Source organism: Balaenoptera acutorostrata, chromosome 3 (genome assembly GCF_949987535.1).
Source record: "Balaenoptera acutorostrata chromosome 3, mBalAcu1.1, whole genome shotgun sequence".
In the NCBI taxonomy this organism is placed as follows: Eukaryota; Metazoa; Chordata; class Mammalia; order Artiodactyla; family Balaenopteridae; genus Balaenoptera; species Balaenoptera acutorostrata.
Genome location: NC_080066.1, coordinates 87,807,162 through 87,824,575, shown reverse-complemented (window position 1 = coordinate 87,824,575; position 17,414 = coordinate 87,807,162). Strand labels below are relative to the sequence as shown.

General features: G+C 38.9%; 1 protein-coding gene across 6 annotated transcripts in view; it reads left to right on the top strand.

Moving 5' to 3' along the window:
- GALK2 (galactokinase 2) overlaps positions 1-17,414 on the top strand; it is a 137,398-nt gene that overhangs the window by 6,836 nt on the left and 113,148 nt on the right. For 2 of the 6 annotated variants that reach the window (XM_007170426.2, XM_057543902.1), the window contains exons 2-3: positions 1,749-1,853; positions 15,669-15,757. In XM_007170426.2, the coding sequence (XP_007170488.1) occupies positions 15,688-15,757 (70 nt within the window). In that variant the 5' untranslated portion in view covers positions 1,749-1,853; positions 15,669-15,687. Of the gene's footprint in view, positions 1-1,748; positions 1,854-4,643; positions 4,830-15,668; positions 15,758-17,414 lie in introns of those variants that run through there. The other 4 variants (XM_007170425.3, XM_057543903.1, XM_007170428.2 and 1 more) reach the window with 4 other exon arrangements.

Sequence of the window (17,414 nt, the reverse complement as noted above, 5' to 3'; positions counted from 1 at the left end):
TTCAAGGAGCTTATAGTCTAGATCTGTGCTGTCTAACACAGCATCCACTTCTTTCTAGTTGGAATTGAGATGTGCTGTAAGTGTAAAATATACACTGGATTTCAGAGAATTCCTATGAAAAAGTAAAATATCAATAACTTTTTATACTGATTATATATATTTTTTTTATTTTTTATTTTTGGCTGCATTGAGTCTTCGTTGTTGCACGTGGGCTTTCTCTAGTTGTGGCGAGAGGGGGCTACTCTTTGTTGGGGTGTGCGGGCTTATTGTGGTGGCTTCTCTTGTTGCGGAGCACGGGCTCTAGGCATGCAGGCTTCAGTAGTTGTGGCACGTGGGCTCAGCAGTTGTGGCTCACAGGCTCTAGAGCACAGGCTCAGTAGTTGCGGCTCACGGGCTTAGTTGCTCTGTGGCATGTGGGATCTTCCCGGACCAGGGCTCGAACCCGTGTCCCCTGCATTGGCAGGCGGATTCTTAACCATTGTGCCACCAGGGAAGCCCCTGATTATATTTTGAAATAATATTTGGACATATTGGGTAGAATATATTATTAAAATTCATTTAGCTTTACTCTTTTTAAAATGGCTTATAGAAATTTAAAATGCCATATTTGTATTGTAGATTCTGATTGAGTAGGCCTGGGCCCCAGATTCTGCATTTCTAATAAGCTCCAGGTGATGCTGAAGCTGAGGACCACACTTTGAGTAGCAAGGCTCTAGACCAGATAAGGAAACACACAAGTAATAACAGTCCTGGTAGGATAATTGCTATGACTGGGCAATAAAGGTGCCTAGAGACATTGTTGTTGTTTTTCACTCTGCAAAACAGCCTATATTCTGTTAAACCATTTTTGCACACTTTCTGTTCCTTTTATATTGCTTTATAAAAGATCAGCATGCTATATTTAACTACATAAATATATATTTCTCTGAATCATGAGTGTATCTTTTGCCTTTATTTAAATGATTATATGCTAGAGAGATGTATCTATTGTATATACAGATGAATAAGGAACATACGGCATCACTATAAATAAGACATTAAATAAGTATAATATATTATTTACCGTAATGAGAAAATACCCAAAATAGGTTACTGAAGTAGATTCTCCCAATTGTGAACAATATTTTTTGATTATATGTAAATCAAGACAGAAAGTATTTTCCAGAAGTTGTACAGACTAAACCACAGAAATAACATTTTTTTCAGATAAATGATCTGTGATCTTAGAGACTTAGTTTTTAAAAAAAATAAATTTATTTATTTTATTTTATTATTTATTTTTGGCCGCATTGGGTCTTCATTGCTGCGTGTGGGCTTTCTCTAGTTGCAGTGGGCGGGGACTACTCTTCATTGAGGCGCGCAGGCTTCTCATTGCGGTGGCTTCTCTTGTTGCGGAGCACAGGCTCTAGGTGCACAGGCTTCAGTAGTTGTGGCACATGGGCTCAGTAGTTGTGGCTCAAGGGCTCTAGAGTGCAAGCTCAGTAGTTGTGGCGCACGGGCTTAGTTGCTCCGCGGCATGTGGGATCTTCCTGGACCAGGGCTCAAACCCGTGTCCCCTGCATTGGCAGGCAGATTATTAACCACTGCGCCACCAGGGAAGCCCGAGACTGTTTTGAAGGTAGAGGAAGGGACAGGGAATAGGAAAAAATTCCTGGAGGAAGTGATTTTTAAGCTGAGATGTAAACATATGTAGGAGTTAGCTAGGTCTGTGGACCTCTAACACTCACACTTTTACTTTTTTTTTTAAGGCCCCGCCTTGCGGCATGTGGGATCTTAGTTCCCCAACCAGGGATCAGGGATGGAAACCGAGCCCCCTGCCTTGGGAGCATGGTGTCTTAACCACTGACTGCCAGGTAAGTCTCCTACTTTTACTTTGGATCAAGTTTTTGTTTTGTTTCATTTTGGTGTTTGTTTTATTTTGTTTGCTACAATATTTTATCTGAACAGAAACTAATGTCAGTTGAGGAGAAACAATATCAAGTTTGTTAATTAGGTTTCTGTTTAAGAATCTATCAGCCAAATAAATAAATAAATATTAAAAAAAGGGAATCTATCATGAAATACTATGTTAGTTTATAATTTAGACTCTAAACCTTATTGTAAGTGTGCCCATATGCAAAAAATAAAGAACTGAGAGGTTCAAGATTTGTGAAAATAAAAATTCTGTAAAATTTAGACATTAAACATTTTCACTATCAGATATATCTAATAAAAACCAAAGTAGTATTTTAAAATTGGCAAAAGAACAATACTTTTTCACTTCATAAGGGTTGTTGGGAAGATTTAAAGAGATAATAATATATGTGAAGTGCTTACTTACATATAAGGAAGCCTGGCATAAGGAAGATAGTATAAGAAAGTAATGTTAATTTTAGCTTTTGGTTTCTATTTGGGATTCTCTAGTAGTTTGAGAATAGGTTATTTTAAGAGCAGTGTTTGATTAAAATTACAATGTATACATTTTAATTTGTGGACAAAAATTACTAATTGTTTCAATAATTTTTTTTAAGCATACTTCACTGGGGTCTCATCAGAGGTCACACATTCAGAGTAGGCTGGGCTAGGAGTCTAGGACCTGGGTTTTGATTCCAGCCCTTACTCTTTCACTTTGAGTCCATCATTTCAAAAGAGAGAGTTTTACTAGTTGCTCTATAAGGTGCTTTCTAGTCTGTATCAGTTTTGCTGAGACTGCAATAGAAATGGATACAAGATCCAAATTAATGATTTGCTCTCAGGTTTCATTTAGCAAAGTTAATATTTGGCCATCAAATACACATTTAATAGAAAATATTCTTTTATGAATCAGAGTGTTCATAGTCACTGTTTTCTTTCTTTCTTTTTAAATTAATTAATTAGTTAGTTAGTTAATTAATTAATTTATTTTCGCTGTGCAGCACAGCTTGCAGGATCTTAGTTCCCCAACCAGGGATTGAACCCCAAACCTAGGCCCCCGGCAGTGAAAGAGCCGGAAAGGAATTCCCTGGCGGTCCCGTGGTTAGGACTCGGTGCTTTCACTGATGGGCCTGGGTTCAATTCCTGGTCAGGGAACTAAGATCCTGCAAGCCTCGGGAACAAACAAACCATGTGAAATGAGCTTGCTTGGGACGATTTAAAAAAAACAAAACAAAACAGTACTTTCAGAGCTTCAAAATTTACTTATTTTTCCATGACCATAAAAGGTATGTTAGAAATACATCTGAATAAAAAATGATCTTTCCTTTTCCATATTTACTGATGTTCCTAAAAGTTTTACATATTTTCTCACTTAAGTTCTCTCCACATTCAAACCTATTTACAGAAGTGACAATGATGTCTCCTCTTACTCAAGAATAAACCACAATAAGCATCCTACTGGGATTTATTGGGGTTCAAAAAGAGGAGATATAATCGCTTCATTTGAAAGTGATAAGGAGGGACTGAAATAATAGTGAGAAAGTAGCCCTGAGACCAGAGTAACGTTGCTTCCATGTTGTTTCATTTACAGTAATAACTCAGGGCTGTGCCAAGGGGCTGCAACCCTTTTAGCTTACCTTTGCTACTGTCAATTGACACTTTAGCCTTCATTTCCCCTTTCCCCTTCCCCAGCATACACATATAGAAGTTCTGCAGTGGCAACTTGTTGAATGTCTCTGGGGTATGCCTGTACCCTTAGTGTCTTGGGCATGTTGGCCTAAACTTCCTCAGCTAGGAAACCTTGGGATAGGTGTATTGGTAGCTGGCGTCACTTAGGTTTAATCTCAGCATTCTGAGGTACAAAGTACACTAGAGAGTTAATAGACCTGAAATTTAATTCAAGTTTTGCTACCAATTAACAGTGCGACCTTAGGTGAGTCATTTTACCTTTCAGTCATTCATTCAGTTCATCTTACCTATTGATTAAAAACCAGTGTGCCAAGTACTGTTCTAGGTGCTGGGGATACACAGTTCCTACTCTCAAATTGCTTACCTTCTAGTGGTAGTGATGGTGGAAGTGGTGAGACAGACAATAAATACATAAAATAAATATGCAGAACTTGTGAGAACAATGAAGGAAAGAGAACAGTAATATGGTAGAGTGATGAGGTGGGTGGAGGTGGTGTGCTTCTTGAGATAGGGTATCTGGGATTTCTCTAGGCAACTGAAAAATCAAGGTGTTGAACTGGATGCTAAGAGTATCTTGCAGTTTGAAAGACATGTATTTTCTTCTTTTCACTATTACTTATGTTCTAGGAAGGCCCACCAATTCCTCTATTATGGAAATAAATGCAAATGTGTTTAAATCAAGCGCCGCATCAATTTTATATTGCCTGATTTTTGAAATAATCCATTTAAGAAGCAATAACTAAATATTTTAACTGTTATTGGGGGGAGTTGCTGCTGGTCATTAAAGAAAAAAAAAGACCCCTAACTTAATTTAAAAAAAAAAAAAAGAAAAAAAGGCAAACTGAGGTGCCAGGCTGCAATTCTGTGCTCAGACGTGCCCAGGGCACAGGGCGCAGAAAACCTCGGCTTTGCTCGTATCAGGGGCTCCTGCGCGCCCCGGATCCCCGGGGGCTCAGAGCAGCACGGTGGCCGTACCTGACAGAGGCTGGGAGGGCTCCGAGCCTGAACCCAGGGAGGAGGAGCCACGGGCGGGGCCGACTGGAAGCAGCCACCTCAGCGAAGAGGCAGGATTTCCGCGGAGTAAGTGCCGGTGTCGCCCGGAAGAAAAGGCTCCTGCTGCAGATGTCTCGTGACTACCTCGGAAACCTTGCATCGCCGGTTGAAACTGCAGGAATAAAGAAAGATTAGCGAAATATGGCTACGGAGGGCCCTGCCGTGCGTCGAGTCCAGGTGGCAGAACATCCCAGGTGGGGGAGAGGAGATGCCGCGCTTTGGGATCGCTTGGGTTGGATAGATGTAGATGGTGTCAGGCCTGTTGGGCCCTTCACTGAGGCGCAGCTTTTGCCCACGGGAGCAGACAGAATCTTTGGGATATTATAAGGCCACTTGGCTGGACTTGCAAGAAGACCGCGCCGCAAACACTGTTCAACCTTGTGTGTCTTGCTTCTTCCATGCAGATCCTTCTTTTACCTTTTTCTTGCAGAAGGGTGGGACACTCTTTCTGCTGGGCTTTAGCAGAAAAACCCAAATTAACTTTGAAACTCTTCTTTGTTTTGCCTGCTAGCCGATAGTGCTTTTTAAAGTCCCCTTTCTAAAATATTCATTGAAAACAATCAAATACACCAAAACAAAAACAAACAAAAAACGACCCCCAAACGAAAAAACCCCTTTGGTCTCTGCATCCTTTTAAACAAATCATGGACTCTATGCCTTGTCACTTAGGGAATTAATCTGCTGCCAGTACCTAGCTACGGAATAACAAACAGCTTAAGTGATACCAAGTGGAGGATATTTTCATTTGAGGGCATCTTGCAAATACTTCGTGGAAGTACTTCTTTCTGACATAGGACAGAAATCTCATAGAATGAAGCCTCCACCTGCTGTGTATTAGCCCTATAGCTTTTCTAAGGTTGGCTTTGCTCCTCCTTTGCTGTTTCTAAGTTTTTTTCCCTGTTAACTTCTTTCTCTAAAATTGTCCTAAAGTTCTTCCTACTTCCTGGTTTATAACTGTCATGTGACAGTCGACAATATTACAGCTTACTGAAACTTGCGAATGCTTTTTCATCCTTGAGCCAGCAAACAGTGGGTCTTTAGTTACCAGAAAGAAATGTAATTTTTGATTATGGAGACCAGCACGGCCTTAGACTACTCATGAATGTCATATATTCTTCTGTTTCCATTTTATGCCATTTTAGTCATAATGCTCAATATTTCTATAGTTACCCTGTGAGAAGGGGGATGATGGCAACATGTACTAAAAGTGAAGAATTGTTTACTTAATTTCCTTAGAGTTGTTTCTTTCCTTTAAGGACCTTTACAGTATTTATTCCTACAACAAATATTTATTGTTAATATTTAGTGTCCTGTGCTAGCTACAGAAGAGCTCATATAATAGTCAGGTAAGTGTGCACTTTGCCATTTTCTTTTTTTTCACTTAATACAGTTACTAACTTCAAGCAATGTTTCAGCCACTTATTCATTTTATCAGGGGTGAGTTCAGTTAAATCTAGATAGTATATCTATAAACCCACCTTACTTGTCAGATGCTGCAATATGCTGAAAGGGAAAAAAAATGCATGAGGGCCCCAAGATCAGACTCGTTTTTGGAACTCCTGCCCTTTCTGCAGGATGCTGTCGACTGAAAAAAATACACAACGTGAGAGTTGTGAGTTAAGTTTTATTTGGGGGACTTCCCTGGTGGCTCAATGGTTAAGAATCTGCCTGCCAATGCAGGGGACACAGGTTCAATCCCTGGTCCAGGAAGATCCCACATGCTACGGAGCAACTAAGCCCGTGTGCCACAACTACTGAGCCTGAGCTCTAGAGTCTGTGAGCCACAACTACTGAGCCGACGTGCTGCAACTACTGAAGCCCACGTGCTCTAGGGCCCACATGCTGCAACTACTGAGCCCACATGCTGCAACTACTGAAGCCTGCACACCTAGAGCTTGTGCTCCACAACAAGAGAAGCCACCGCAATGAGAAGCCCGCATACCACAACAAAGAGTAACCCCCACTCGCCGCAACTAGAGAAAGCCCACGTGCAGCAACAAAGACCCAATGCAGACAAGCAAACAAATAACTAAATAAATAATTTAAAAAGACATAATATTAAAAAAAGTTTTATTTGGGGCAAAATGAGGACTATAGCCTGGGAAGCAGCATTTCAGATAGCTCTGAGGAACTGCTCTGAAGAGGTAGGGGGGAAGATCTGTATATATGTGATTTTGGTGAAGGGGGATACATGCAGTCAAGCACACATTTTTGCAGAAGGTTGCTGATAGTCACAAGGAGCAGATGTCACCATGAAGGATTTTAGTGCTTTTCTAGATATGAGGAGATGCAAGAATTGGGCTCTTAAAATCTTCTCCTGATAATATCTAACTATCTGAAGGCCTGTTCTGCTGGGTTTTCCCAGAGCACAGAGTGCCTCATTCCTGATCTCCACCCTGAACTCCTTTCAGGATGTGTTGAAGGTCAGCAGTCACAGCAGCTTGTGATTTAATCCTTGTAGAGGTAGATGGCAAGTGCCAATTTTTAGTTGGCAATGCTTCTTCAGCTTCACAGGACACATGACCCTCTGAGTAAAGGGACTAGTCAACCACGTTATATATTTTATTTAGTAAACTTAATTTCTTTTTCATTCATTTTTAAAAATCAAATAGAAATAGAAACTCTAATTTTTTTTCTGCATCCCAATCTTGCTTGCACCCTGTACTGTAAGACTACTTCAGATTCCACTGTTCTTTCTTTGCATTCTTAGCATTCTTTGCATTCTTAACATTTCTTTGCATTTAGAACCACTGTTCTAAATTTCTTTGCATTCTCTTCCTTCTCTTTGGGATTAAGTTTTAAACTGTTGGATTATTATTTTTTTTTTTGGTAACAGCTTTATTAATATATAATTCACATACCATACAGTTTACTTGTTTAGATTTTACAATTAAATGTTTTTTGGTATATTCACAGGTTTGTGCAACCATCACCATAATCAAAGTTAGAACATTTTCACACCACCCCGCACCAAAGAACCCAACATCCCTTAAGCTATCACCTCCCCAATCCCCCGAAAGCCCTAAGCAACTGCTAATGTACTTTTGGTCTCTGTAGATTTGCTTATTCTGGACATTTCAAATAAATGGAATCATATAATGTATTTTTTTTTGTGACTGTCTTCTTTCACTTAATATAATGTTTTCAAGGTTCATCCATGTTGTAACATGTTATCAGTATTCATTCCTTTTTATGGTTGAATAATATTCCACTGTATTGATATACTACATTTTGTTTATCCATTCATCAATTGATGGGCATTTGGGTCGTTTCCACCTTTTGGCTTTATGACTAATGGTGCTGTATAAACACATCTTAATATGAAAGATCTGGATTATTTAAAAGTATATTCAGTAAAGCCTGAGAATCGCACAGTTCTTTTTCTCATAATCTGATTCTTATCCTGTGCTGCCAATTCTCACTTCCCTTCTTAGAAGTTTGGTTTGTTTTGTATCCTTGTAATATCATTGTATTCTTTTGGTGTCATTGTATCTTTTTTTTTTTTTTTAATTTTTCTCAAAAAGTATACTGTTTCAATAGAACTGTTTTTCAAATAAGAAAATTAAGATATCATAATTCTAAAGAAGACGCGTTCTACCAATGAATTTGTGACCGAGCTCATACTACGAGCCAAGCTTTTTTCTTTTTTTTAACATCTTTATTGGAGTAGAATTGCTTCACAATGGTGTGTTAGTTTCTGCTTTATGTCATTGTATCTTTATAATATCATTGTTAACATTTTTTTGTGTGTGGGTTCTTAGTTCCCTGACCAGGGATGGAACCTGTGCATTGGGAGTGCAGAGTCTTAATCACTGGACCACTAGGGAAGTCCCATTGTTAACATTTTTTTATAAAAGTTGTATTATATTCATATAAGTGGAATCATATTTGGTTTTCTGTAATTTACTTTTTTTCACTTAATAATATTTCTTAGAGATTCTGGTATATCACTCCATACAGATATATTTCACTTTTTAAGGGCTGAGAGTATTTAATAGTATGAATATCATTATTTAACCACTCAATTATTAGAGTGTACATTTAAGTTGCCAATTTTTCACTCACAAACAATGCTGCAGTAAAACTCTTTATACATTTATCCTTGAACATTTTTTATGTTTCTTTAAGCTTGTTTATGAAAATGGAATCTATGTCAAAGGTAATGCACATTTAAAATTTTGATAGTTTCAAAAAATAAAAATAAAATTTTAATAGTTGCTGCCAAATGGCCCTGAAAAAAAAAAAGATGTTATTAGATTGTTTATTTCTTGTTAGTTTTTAGGAACTCTTTATGTATGTATTTTTTGTATGAGTGTATATATTTTTGGATAAACTCATTTGTTGTTTTATGTATATTATATATATTATTCCCAGTTTAGCAATTTTCCTTTGACTTTATGATGCTTTTTGTTATATAGACAGTTTATATTTTATGTAGTATGTTACAGTGTTGAATGATAGCACCCTTGTCTTGATTCTGATATTAATGGGAAAACTTCTAATATTTTTGTCATCAAATATGGTGTTTGCTATTTCTGGCAAGTATCCTTTATTAAATTAAGGACATTTTCTTCTAGTATGTTAAGAGCTTTTTTTTTTTTTTTTTTTTTTTAATTTTATAGCTACTTTATTTATTTATTTATTTATTTTATTTTTGGCTGTGTTGGGTCTTCGGTTCGTGCGAGGGCTTTCTCTAGTTGCGGCAAGTGGGGGCCACTCTTCATCGCGGTGCGGGGACCGCTCTTCATCACGGTGCGCGGGCCTTTCACTATTGCGGCCCCTCCCGTTGCGGGGCACAGGCTCCAGACGCGCAGGCTCAGTAGTTGTGGCTCACGGGCCCAGTTGCCCCGCGGCATGTGGGATCTTCCCAGACCAGGGCTCGAACCCGTGTCCCCTGCATTGGCAGGCAGATTCTCAACCACTGCGCCACCAGGGAAGCCCTGGCAGGCGGATTCTTAACCACTGTGCCACCAGGGAAGTCCCTAAGTTGGTTTTATAATTGATTCTCTGGGACTCTCTAGGCATCCTACTATATTATCTCCAAGTAGAGATAGTTTTACTCCTTTTTTGATTCTTGATTTCTCTTGTGTAATTGCACTGGCTGATACCTCCAGTATTGTGTGGATTAGATGTGGAGATAGTAGAACTTTTTGTCTTGTTTTTGATCTTAGTGGAAATGTCTCTAGAATTTCCTTATTAATTAGCTTTGGATTTAAGACTGAGATATATGTAATCATGTTAAGATAAACACCTTTGGGAATAAATTTTATTGGGAACTTTTTAACACCTATGGAAGTAGTCCTATAATTTTTTTCTCCTTAGATTTATTATGATATATTATTTTAATGGATTATCTTAATATTTTCAACTTTGCATTCCTGGAGTTAATGCCACTTGGTATGAATTATTTTCTTAATATGGTGCTGCCTTATGTTTACTAATATTTTATTAAGTACTTTTGCATTACTATTCAAGAGTGACATTAGTCTGTAGTTGTATTTTCTTGGAGTATCTTTTTCTGGTTTAGGTATCAATGTTACACTTGCTTCATAACAAGAATTAGACCACTTTTCTTTATTTTTCAATGCTCTGGAACAACTTATGGAGTATATGGGCTATCTGATGTTCATGCTTGGGTAGAACTCTCTTGTAAAACATCTGGGCTTAATGCATATATGTGAGGTGGTTCTTTGATGACTTTATTTCTTCTATGGAAATGGATCTGTTTTTATAAATTGTATTTCCTTAGGAAATTATCCATTTCTTTAGGATTTCTGTTGTGGCCATACCACAGAAACAGGATGGACCCCCACCCAAAAATTTGGTTTGGATGTTGAGACTGATAATACCACATGAACAAGAGGGTATGAAAAGTTTATTACTCACATAATGAGGCTTTCTGGGCAGAGCAGAGCAGGCCACCCAAGCTGGCCAAAAACGGATTGAGAGAGTAAGGAAAGGAGACTAGCTTGAGGTTTTTGTAGTGGTTAGGAGATGGAGCTGGTGTGCTGTGGTTTGGTTGGTGACAAAAGAGAGAGCACTTGGGCTTTTTTATCCACTTGCTTGATATGAGGCAGAAGGGGAAAGAGGGAGAGTTGAAGCTCAAAAGCTGTAAGTAAACATCAAAAAATGGAGTCAGTTTCTTTACTACAGTTTATATTTGTTTGGATAGAGGTCTACAAAGTAGTCTCTTATGACTTTTAAAATTTCTTTTGTTTAATGTTATCTCATCCTTGTTATTTCTTATTTTGTTTATTTATGCTTTATCAGCCCCCATTTTCTTAATGCATTAGCTAGTGGTTTGTCTATTTTGTTAATTTTTCCCCTAAAAACCCAGGGTTTAATTTGTTAACCAGGTCTACTGTTTTTCTACTCCCCATATCATTACTTTCTACTTTTGTCTTTTTGAGTCTTTCCTTGTGCTTTCTTTTATTGATGTGACTGATATATTTGATTTCAACTTAGTCATTTTATTTTATAATTATGTGTTATAATGTAGTTTCTGTGTTTATTTACTGGTTTATCTGTCTGTTTTTGAAATTTCTTTGGTAGTTAGGAAGATTGATATTTTTGTTCTGTTGGTTACTTTTGTATTTATACATCTTTTTAATGCCCTGGAAAAGCAGGGGACTTTTCTTACTTAACCTTTTACTATCTGCTTTGTCAGTTTATTTTTTTCATTGAAGAACACGAACCTTTTCAATAATTCTATCTAGAATCTGATGGACAAATGACCTAAGTTGTTTCAACCCTCTCAATAAAATGGAAGATACAAGGCAGAGAGCATCAAGATTTATCAATAGCATCATAAAAATCACCCTAGTGCTCTAATAGCGCTTCCAGTCCTGATGTAAACTAAACATTTAATTACCTACCGTCTTTCATTGCTTCTAGTGGATTCTTATTCATATGCTGCAGAGTAGAAACAGTACTGAACCAAGGAATCAGGAGATTATAATAACTGCCATTTTCTGAACAAGTACTTCATGCCAGCCCTAGGCTAGACACTGTTCCTACAATACCTTATTTAATCTTCCAAATAACTCAATTCATATTTCCACCCCATATAAAGGTGAATGAGGTTAAGGAATTTCATCACATGGTCGAGAAGGGGTTTGAGCCCAGGTCTACCTGACTACACAGGTCACAGTCTCTCTGGGGCACTATTTTTCTAGGAGTTTAATAATACTTTTTCATATGCCTGTGTCATAACTTAAAAAAAATTTGTTGCTTTGTCATGCTTAATGGTATCCTTGAAGTTTTTGATTGCCTATGTAGCAATCAATGAGTTTATTTTCATCTTCTTTTACACCTCTCATTTTTAAATGGTTGTACTTTTTCTTTCTAGTGGTGGTTTTATTTTTTTTTATTTTTATTTTTTTAATTAATTTATTTATTTTTGGCTGTGTTGGGTCTTTGTTTCTGTGTGAGGGCTTTCTTTAGTTGTGGCAAGCGGGGGCCACTCTTCATCGCAGCGTGTGGGCCTCTCACTATCGCGGCCTCTCTTGTTGCAGAGCACAGGCTCCAGACGCGCAGGCTCAGTAGTTGTGGCTCACGAGCCCAGTTGCGCCGCGGCATGTGGGATCTTCCCAGACCAGGGCTTGAACCCGTGTCCCTTGCATTAGCAGGCAGATACTCAACCACTGCGCCACCAGGGAAGCCCTAGTGGTGGTTTTAGATTAATCTTAGTTTGCTCTTTTCACTCAGTTTCTTTTTCCAGTGGCTCGCAGTGTTTTGCCTCTTTCTTCCTTTCATTTAAATTTATGCATTCTCTTCTACTTATAATAAAGGTACAGTTGTCTAGTTATAATAAAGAAATAAAAATATCACTTATTTGTTCTTGTTCTAAATTGTTTTGGAGGATATATGGGGAAAATCAGATTTAGGCAGCTATCATTATCCACATCTACTGGGAGTCCAGTAAATCTATCTTGAATGATGTGCTAGAGATATCCATTATCATCTCCCTCTCCACATCTTCTGTTGTCATCCACAACCTCTGCTGAAGGAGTGGACCCAGGTGATCATATTTGTAACTAAAGCAGTTGACCTTGTTTATATCAAATAGCTTTTCCTTTTTGGCCAAAAGTAATTGGACCAGGATGGATACAAGACCTATATGCTGCCAACCAGATTATCTTTTTGAGAATTTGAATTAGGGGCACAGAGACTTAATCAGATAGTATAGGACGTTGAAGCTGTTGAATCTTCTAGACTTGAGGCCACAGTGTCATGAAAACTGAAGGGATGGAAGAGCAAAAACTCAGAGGCTCACAGAGGCGACTGGAATGTGAAGAGCATTGAGCAGAGGGAAATGGTGATGGTGTTTTTGGAGGGATGAAAGAATGAGACAGGAAAGAGAGAGGCAAACACACAATTTAAATAGAGTTTTTGGGGGCAGAGCACGACCGCTGCACTGGTGTGTCGAGGGGGAGAGGCAGCCACTGAGGAAAAAAAAAAAAGAATGGTTCATCTGACCTAGAGCATGGACATGCCTACAATCCAATTTTGAGCATGCAGAAATGGACAACAGTCTGAAATAGTGAAGCAATGAGAAGGAAGCAATCTGGATCCTTAAATGACCATCTGGAGTGGAGCTACCCTGCCAACTAAGACTCTTCATGTTTGTATGACAAATACAAGACATTAGCATCTGGCTGGATGTAGAATGCTGATGAAGAAAATTCCACTATAACATCAGCTCTGGCTTCCTGGAGAGCTCAAGGTAACGGAGTAGAAGGATGTGAACTCACCCCTTCTTACGAGAACACCAAAATCACAACTAACTACTGAACAACCATTGACAAGAAAATAGTGGAACCTACCAAAAAAGATATCCTACATCCAAAGACAAAGAAGAAGCCACAACAAGATGATAGAAGGGGCACAATTGCAATAAAATCTAATCCCATACCTGCTGGGTGGGCGACCCACAAACTGGGAAATAATTATACCACAGAAATTCTCCCACAGGAGTGAAAGTTCTGAGCCCCACATCAGGCTTCCCAGTTTGGGGTTCCGGCAATGGGAGAAGGAGCCCCCAGAGAATCTGGCTTTGAAGGCCAGAAGGGTTTGATCACAGGAATTCCACAGGACCGAGGGAAACAGAAACTTCACTCTTGGAGAGCACACACAAGGTCTCGTGCGCACCAGGACCCAGGGGAACAAAGCAGTGACCCCATAAGAGACTGGGCCAGACCTACCTGCTAGTGTTGGAGGGTCTCCTGCAGAGTCAGGGGGGTGGCTGCAGCTCACGGTGGGGACAAGGACACTGGCAACAGCAATTCTGGGGAGTACTCACTGGCGTGAGCCCTCCCAAAAGCCTCCATCAGCCCCACCCAAAAGTCTGTAGGCTCCAGTGTGGGGACATCTCAGGCGAGACAACAAACAGGGCGGTAACACAACCCCACCCATCAGTAATTAGAGTTTCTGATGGCTGTCACAGTCCTAGGAGGTCATCCTGAATAACTTCCAAGAATATTCAATGTATCTTTCTATCATTACAATAAATTTCCTTTTTTCTTAAATTTTTTGGGTGTGATTTTATGTTTCTTGTAACTAATCTTTAAGATCTATCATTTAATTAATGAATGTCTTGAATATAGTAAGTCTAACAAATATTTACTCTCTTGGTGTTATTACTCAGATACAATATATTGTGGGACTACAAACAGTGGGGGCTATTTATAGAAGTGACTTGAGATGATTTAACAGTGTAAAATTATTAAATATATTATAAGCATTTTTGACCTGGAAGGGACTTATGAGGAATATCTTGTTCAAATGCTCTAATTTTACAGAAGAGGGTCCAAGGGAAAATGATTTGCCAAACTTTAGCATCGAATTAGAACCCCCATTGGAATTAGAACTGTAGTCTCCTGATATCCAGTCTAGTTTTCATTAGACTGTACTGGGTTGAATAGCATCCCTCCTAATTCATGCCCACCTGGAACCTCAGAATGTAATATATATATATTTTAATATATATGCTAGGTATTATTTATTTTTTTAAATTTTATTTATTTATGGCTGTGTTGGGTCTTCGTTTCTGTGCGAGGGCTTTCTCTAGTTGCGGCAAGCGGGGGCCACTCCTCATTGCGGTGCGCGGGCCTGTCACTATCGCGGCCTCTCTTGTTGCGGAGCACAGGGTCCAGACGCGCAGGCTCAGTAATTGTGGCTCACGGGCCCTGTTGCTCCGCGGCATGTGGGATCTTCCCAGACCAGGGCTCGAACCCGTGTCCCCTGCATTGGCAGGCAGACTCTCGACCACTGCGCCACCAGGGAAGCCCCCTCAGAATGTAATATTATTTGAACTAGCATCTTTACATACGTAATCAAGTTAAGATGAAGTCATACTGAATTAAAGTGGGCCCTAATCCAATAAGCCCGATGTCCTTACAAGAAGGAAAAACAGAGTCACAGATAGAGACACACAGAGAGAATTCCACGTGATGACATAGGCAGAGATTGGAGTGATACAGCAGCAAGCCAAGGAATGCCAAGGATTGATGGTCACCATCAGAAACTAAAAAGAGGCAAGGAAGGATTTTCCCCTTTAGGTTTCAGAGATGCATGGTCCTGCCAACACTCTGATTTTGCCTTTACAACTCAGAGACAATAAACTTCTGTTGTTTTAAGTTACCCTGTTTTTGATACTTTATTATGGCAGCTCTAGGAAACTGATACACTACTCCATGCTACTATTTTTTAGTAGAAAGAGATTCTTCTCTGAATATCATTGAGAAATTATCCAGAAAGTTAATTCTGTTGAAGCAAAGAATTTTTTTTCTGTTGTGTACATCAGTATTAAATTTTTTACACTCCTGTGTGCTTAGCTATACTCTTGTGTCACTTAGCGGGTTACAGTATTGTTTCTTCCTGGGATTTTCAAGGAAGTATGTCAGTAAAAGAGTTTGCTTTTATTATTTTTAAAGATAATTAATGGTAGTAGGTATATGAAATGTGTGTGTGTGTGTATCTTATGGGTTTTTCTATTATCTGGATATTCTGAAATATTTTACTCTTGTTTTCAGCTTGCTGAAGCTAAAAGAGATGTTTAATTCTAAGTTTGGATCCGTTCCCAAGTTTTATGTTCGAGCACCAGGAAGAGTCAATATCATAGGTATTTCAAAAGTTCCTTCTCTTAATGTTTTCTTCCTTTGGTAAGATCCAAATTTTTGTCAATACATCGGGAGAACTGAAAAAACAGAATGTTTCACATACATCTGCTATAGCAAGATAAGTTTTGCATAAGGAACACTATATTTTCATCTTTCCCAATCCATGTTATTAATGTTAATTTTGTCCATTCATTTTTAAAATTTAGAAATTTGTTGAGACCCAGTTATTTACATTCTTTTCATGAGAGATGGACAGATTTTTCTGTGCTGCAGGTTAAGTTTTTAGACTGCAGTGAGTAATTTTGATGGTTTTTCATTTACTCATTGGATTAGAAGAATACAGGAAAACCGAATAATTCCTTGCTTTTAAAAGTGTGGTGACCTGAAGGATGAATACGTTTTATCAAGAGAATATGGGATGGGGAACTGAGAAAAATCCAAATCAAAGGAAGATTAAAAAGAAAACTTTCTGTACTGGAAAGTGTAAACATATAAAAAAGTAGTTGGAATAATATAATGAACTCCCGTGTACCCAAAATGTAGCTTCAATTATTATCAACTCAGGCAGTCTTATTTTGAAGTAAATAATGGAGGATTTTAAAAATATGAGATGTTTGAGCGTGGTTAAATGAGGTGGGGAGGGGGAATTGAGTAAAATCAGTGGAGAGAGACAGATCAAAGATATCTGAAAAGAAAGGAACTGATGGAGCAGGATTCCCAAGAAGGCAAGAAGGTCTGGTGTCTATGGCATAGGAAGAGGGCCACTTTGACTCTTTTTTAACAGAAGGCAGGGAAGAAAAGGATGCAGGTTGATGCAGGTAAACGTATAATTTTGGTATAGAAGGTCGAGGGAGTTCTTTTGGGGGAGAGTTGGAGGTGCTAGAAGTTTAAGGAGACGACAGAAAGTTTGAAACAGCTTTGTCAAGGATGAGAGAAGGAGAGGACTGGGGAAAAAAAAGTTTGCTGGGTAACACTGAGATCTGGTTAGAGCAGGAGACCATAGAATTGTAGCAGTACCAATCTGCAAAGTTGTTCATTTTTCCCCCTCAACTAGTCTAAGTTGCCTGTGTTTGATCTAGGTTTGGGGTTTTGTTTTGGATGGAGGTTACAAGAGAATGACATCAAGAATTCACCGATATTGTCAGAAGGGTAGGTGAAGTAATGAACCCTGGAATCTATGCTAGGTAGAAAAGGAAAGAAAAGTAGGAGGGAACCTATAGGGTAGAAAGCGCAAAGAACTGACTCTGAGGAACAGGTGATAGGATAAACGGAGTAAGAGAAATGGCAGGATGGGAAGTTTTAGTAAAGAATTTGATGTTTGAAACAAAAATTTCACAGGTAGAAGAGTTCCAGGTGATAAGAAGGTCTGTGGTCATTACTGGATTTGTCAAGTCCACGGAAGTAGATAGCTGAAGCAGAGAGGAGGTCAAGTTTTCCAGAGGTGAAGGGATAAGGCTGGGGCCTTGGGCTGGGTTGTTTACTTGGATGTTATCCAGGCATTGCAGGACTGGGATGGAGAGGGTGGAATGAGATGCAAAGGTCTTCAGTGAGGAGCAGATGTCTGAGAGTCAGAAATGAAAGTGATGAAGACGAGAGAATGTGGCATGAGCCTCCGAGGAAGAGGACAGGAAGAAATCCTGGAAACAACAGAGTGGGAGG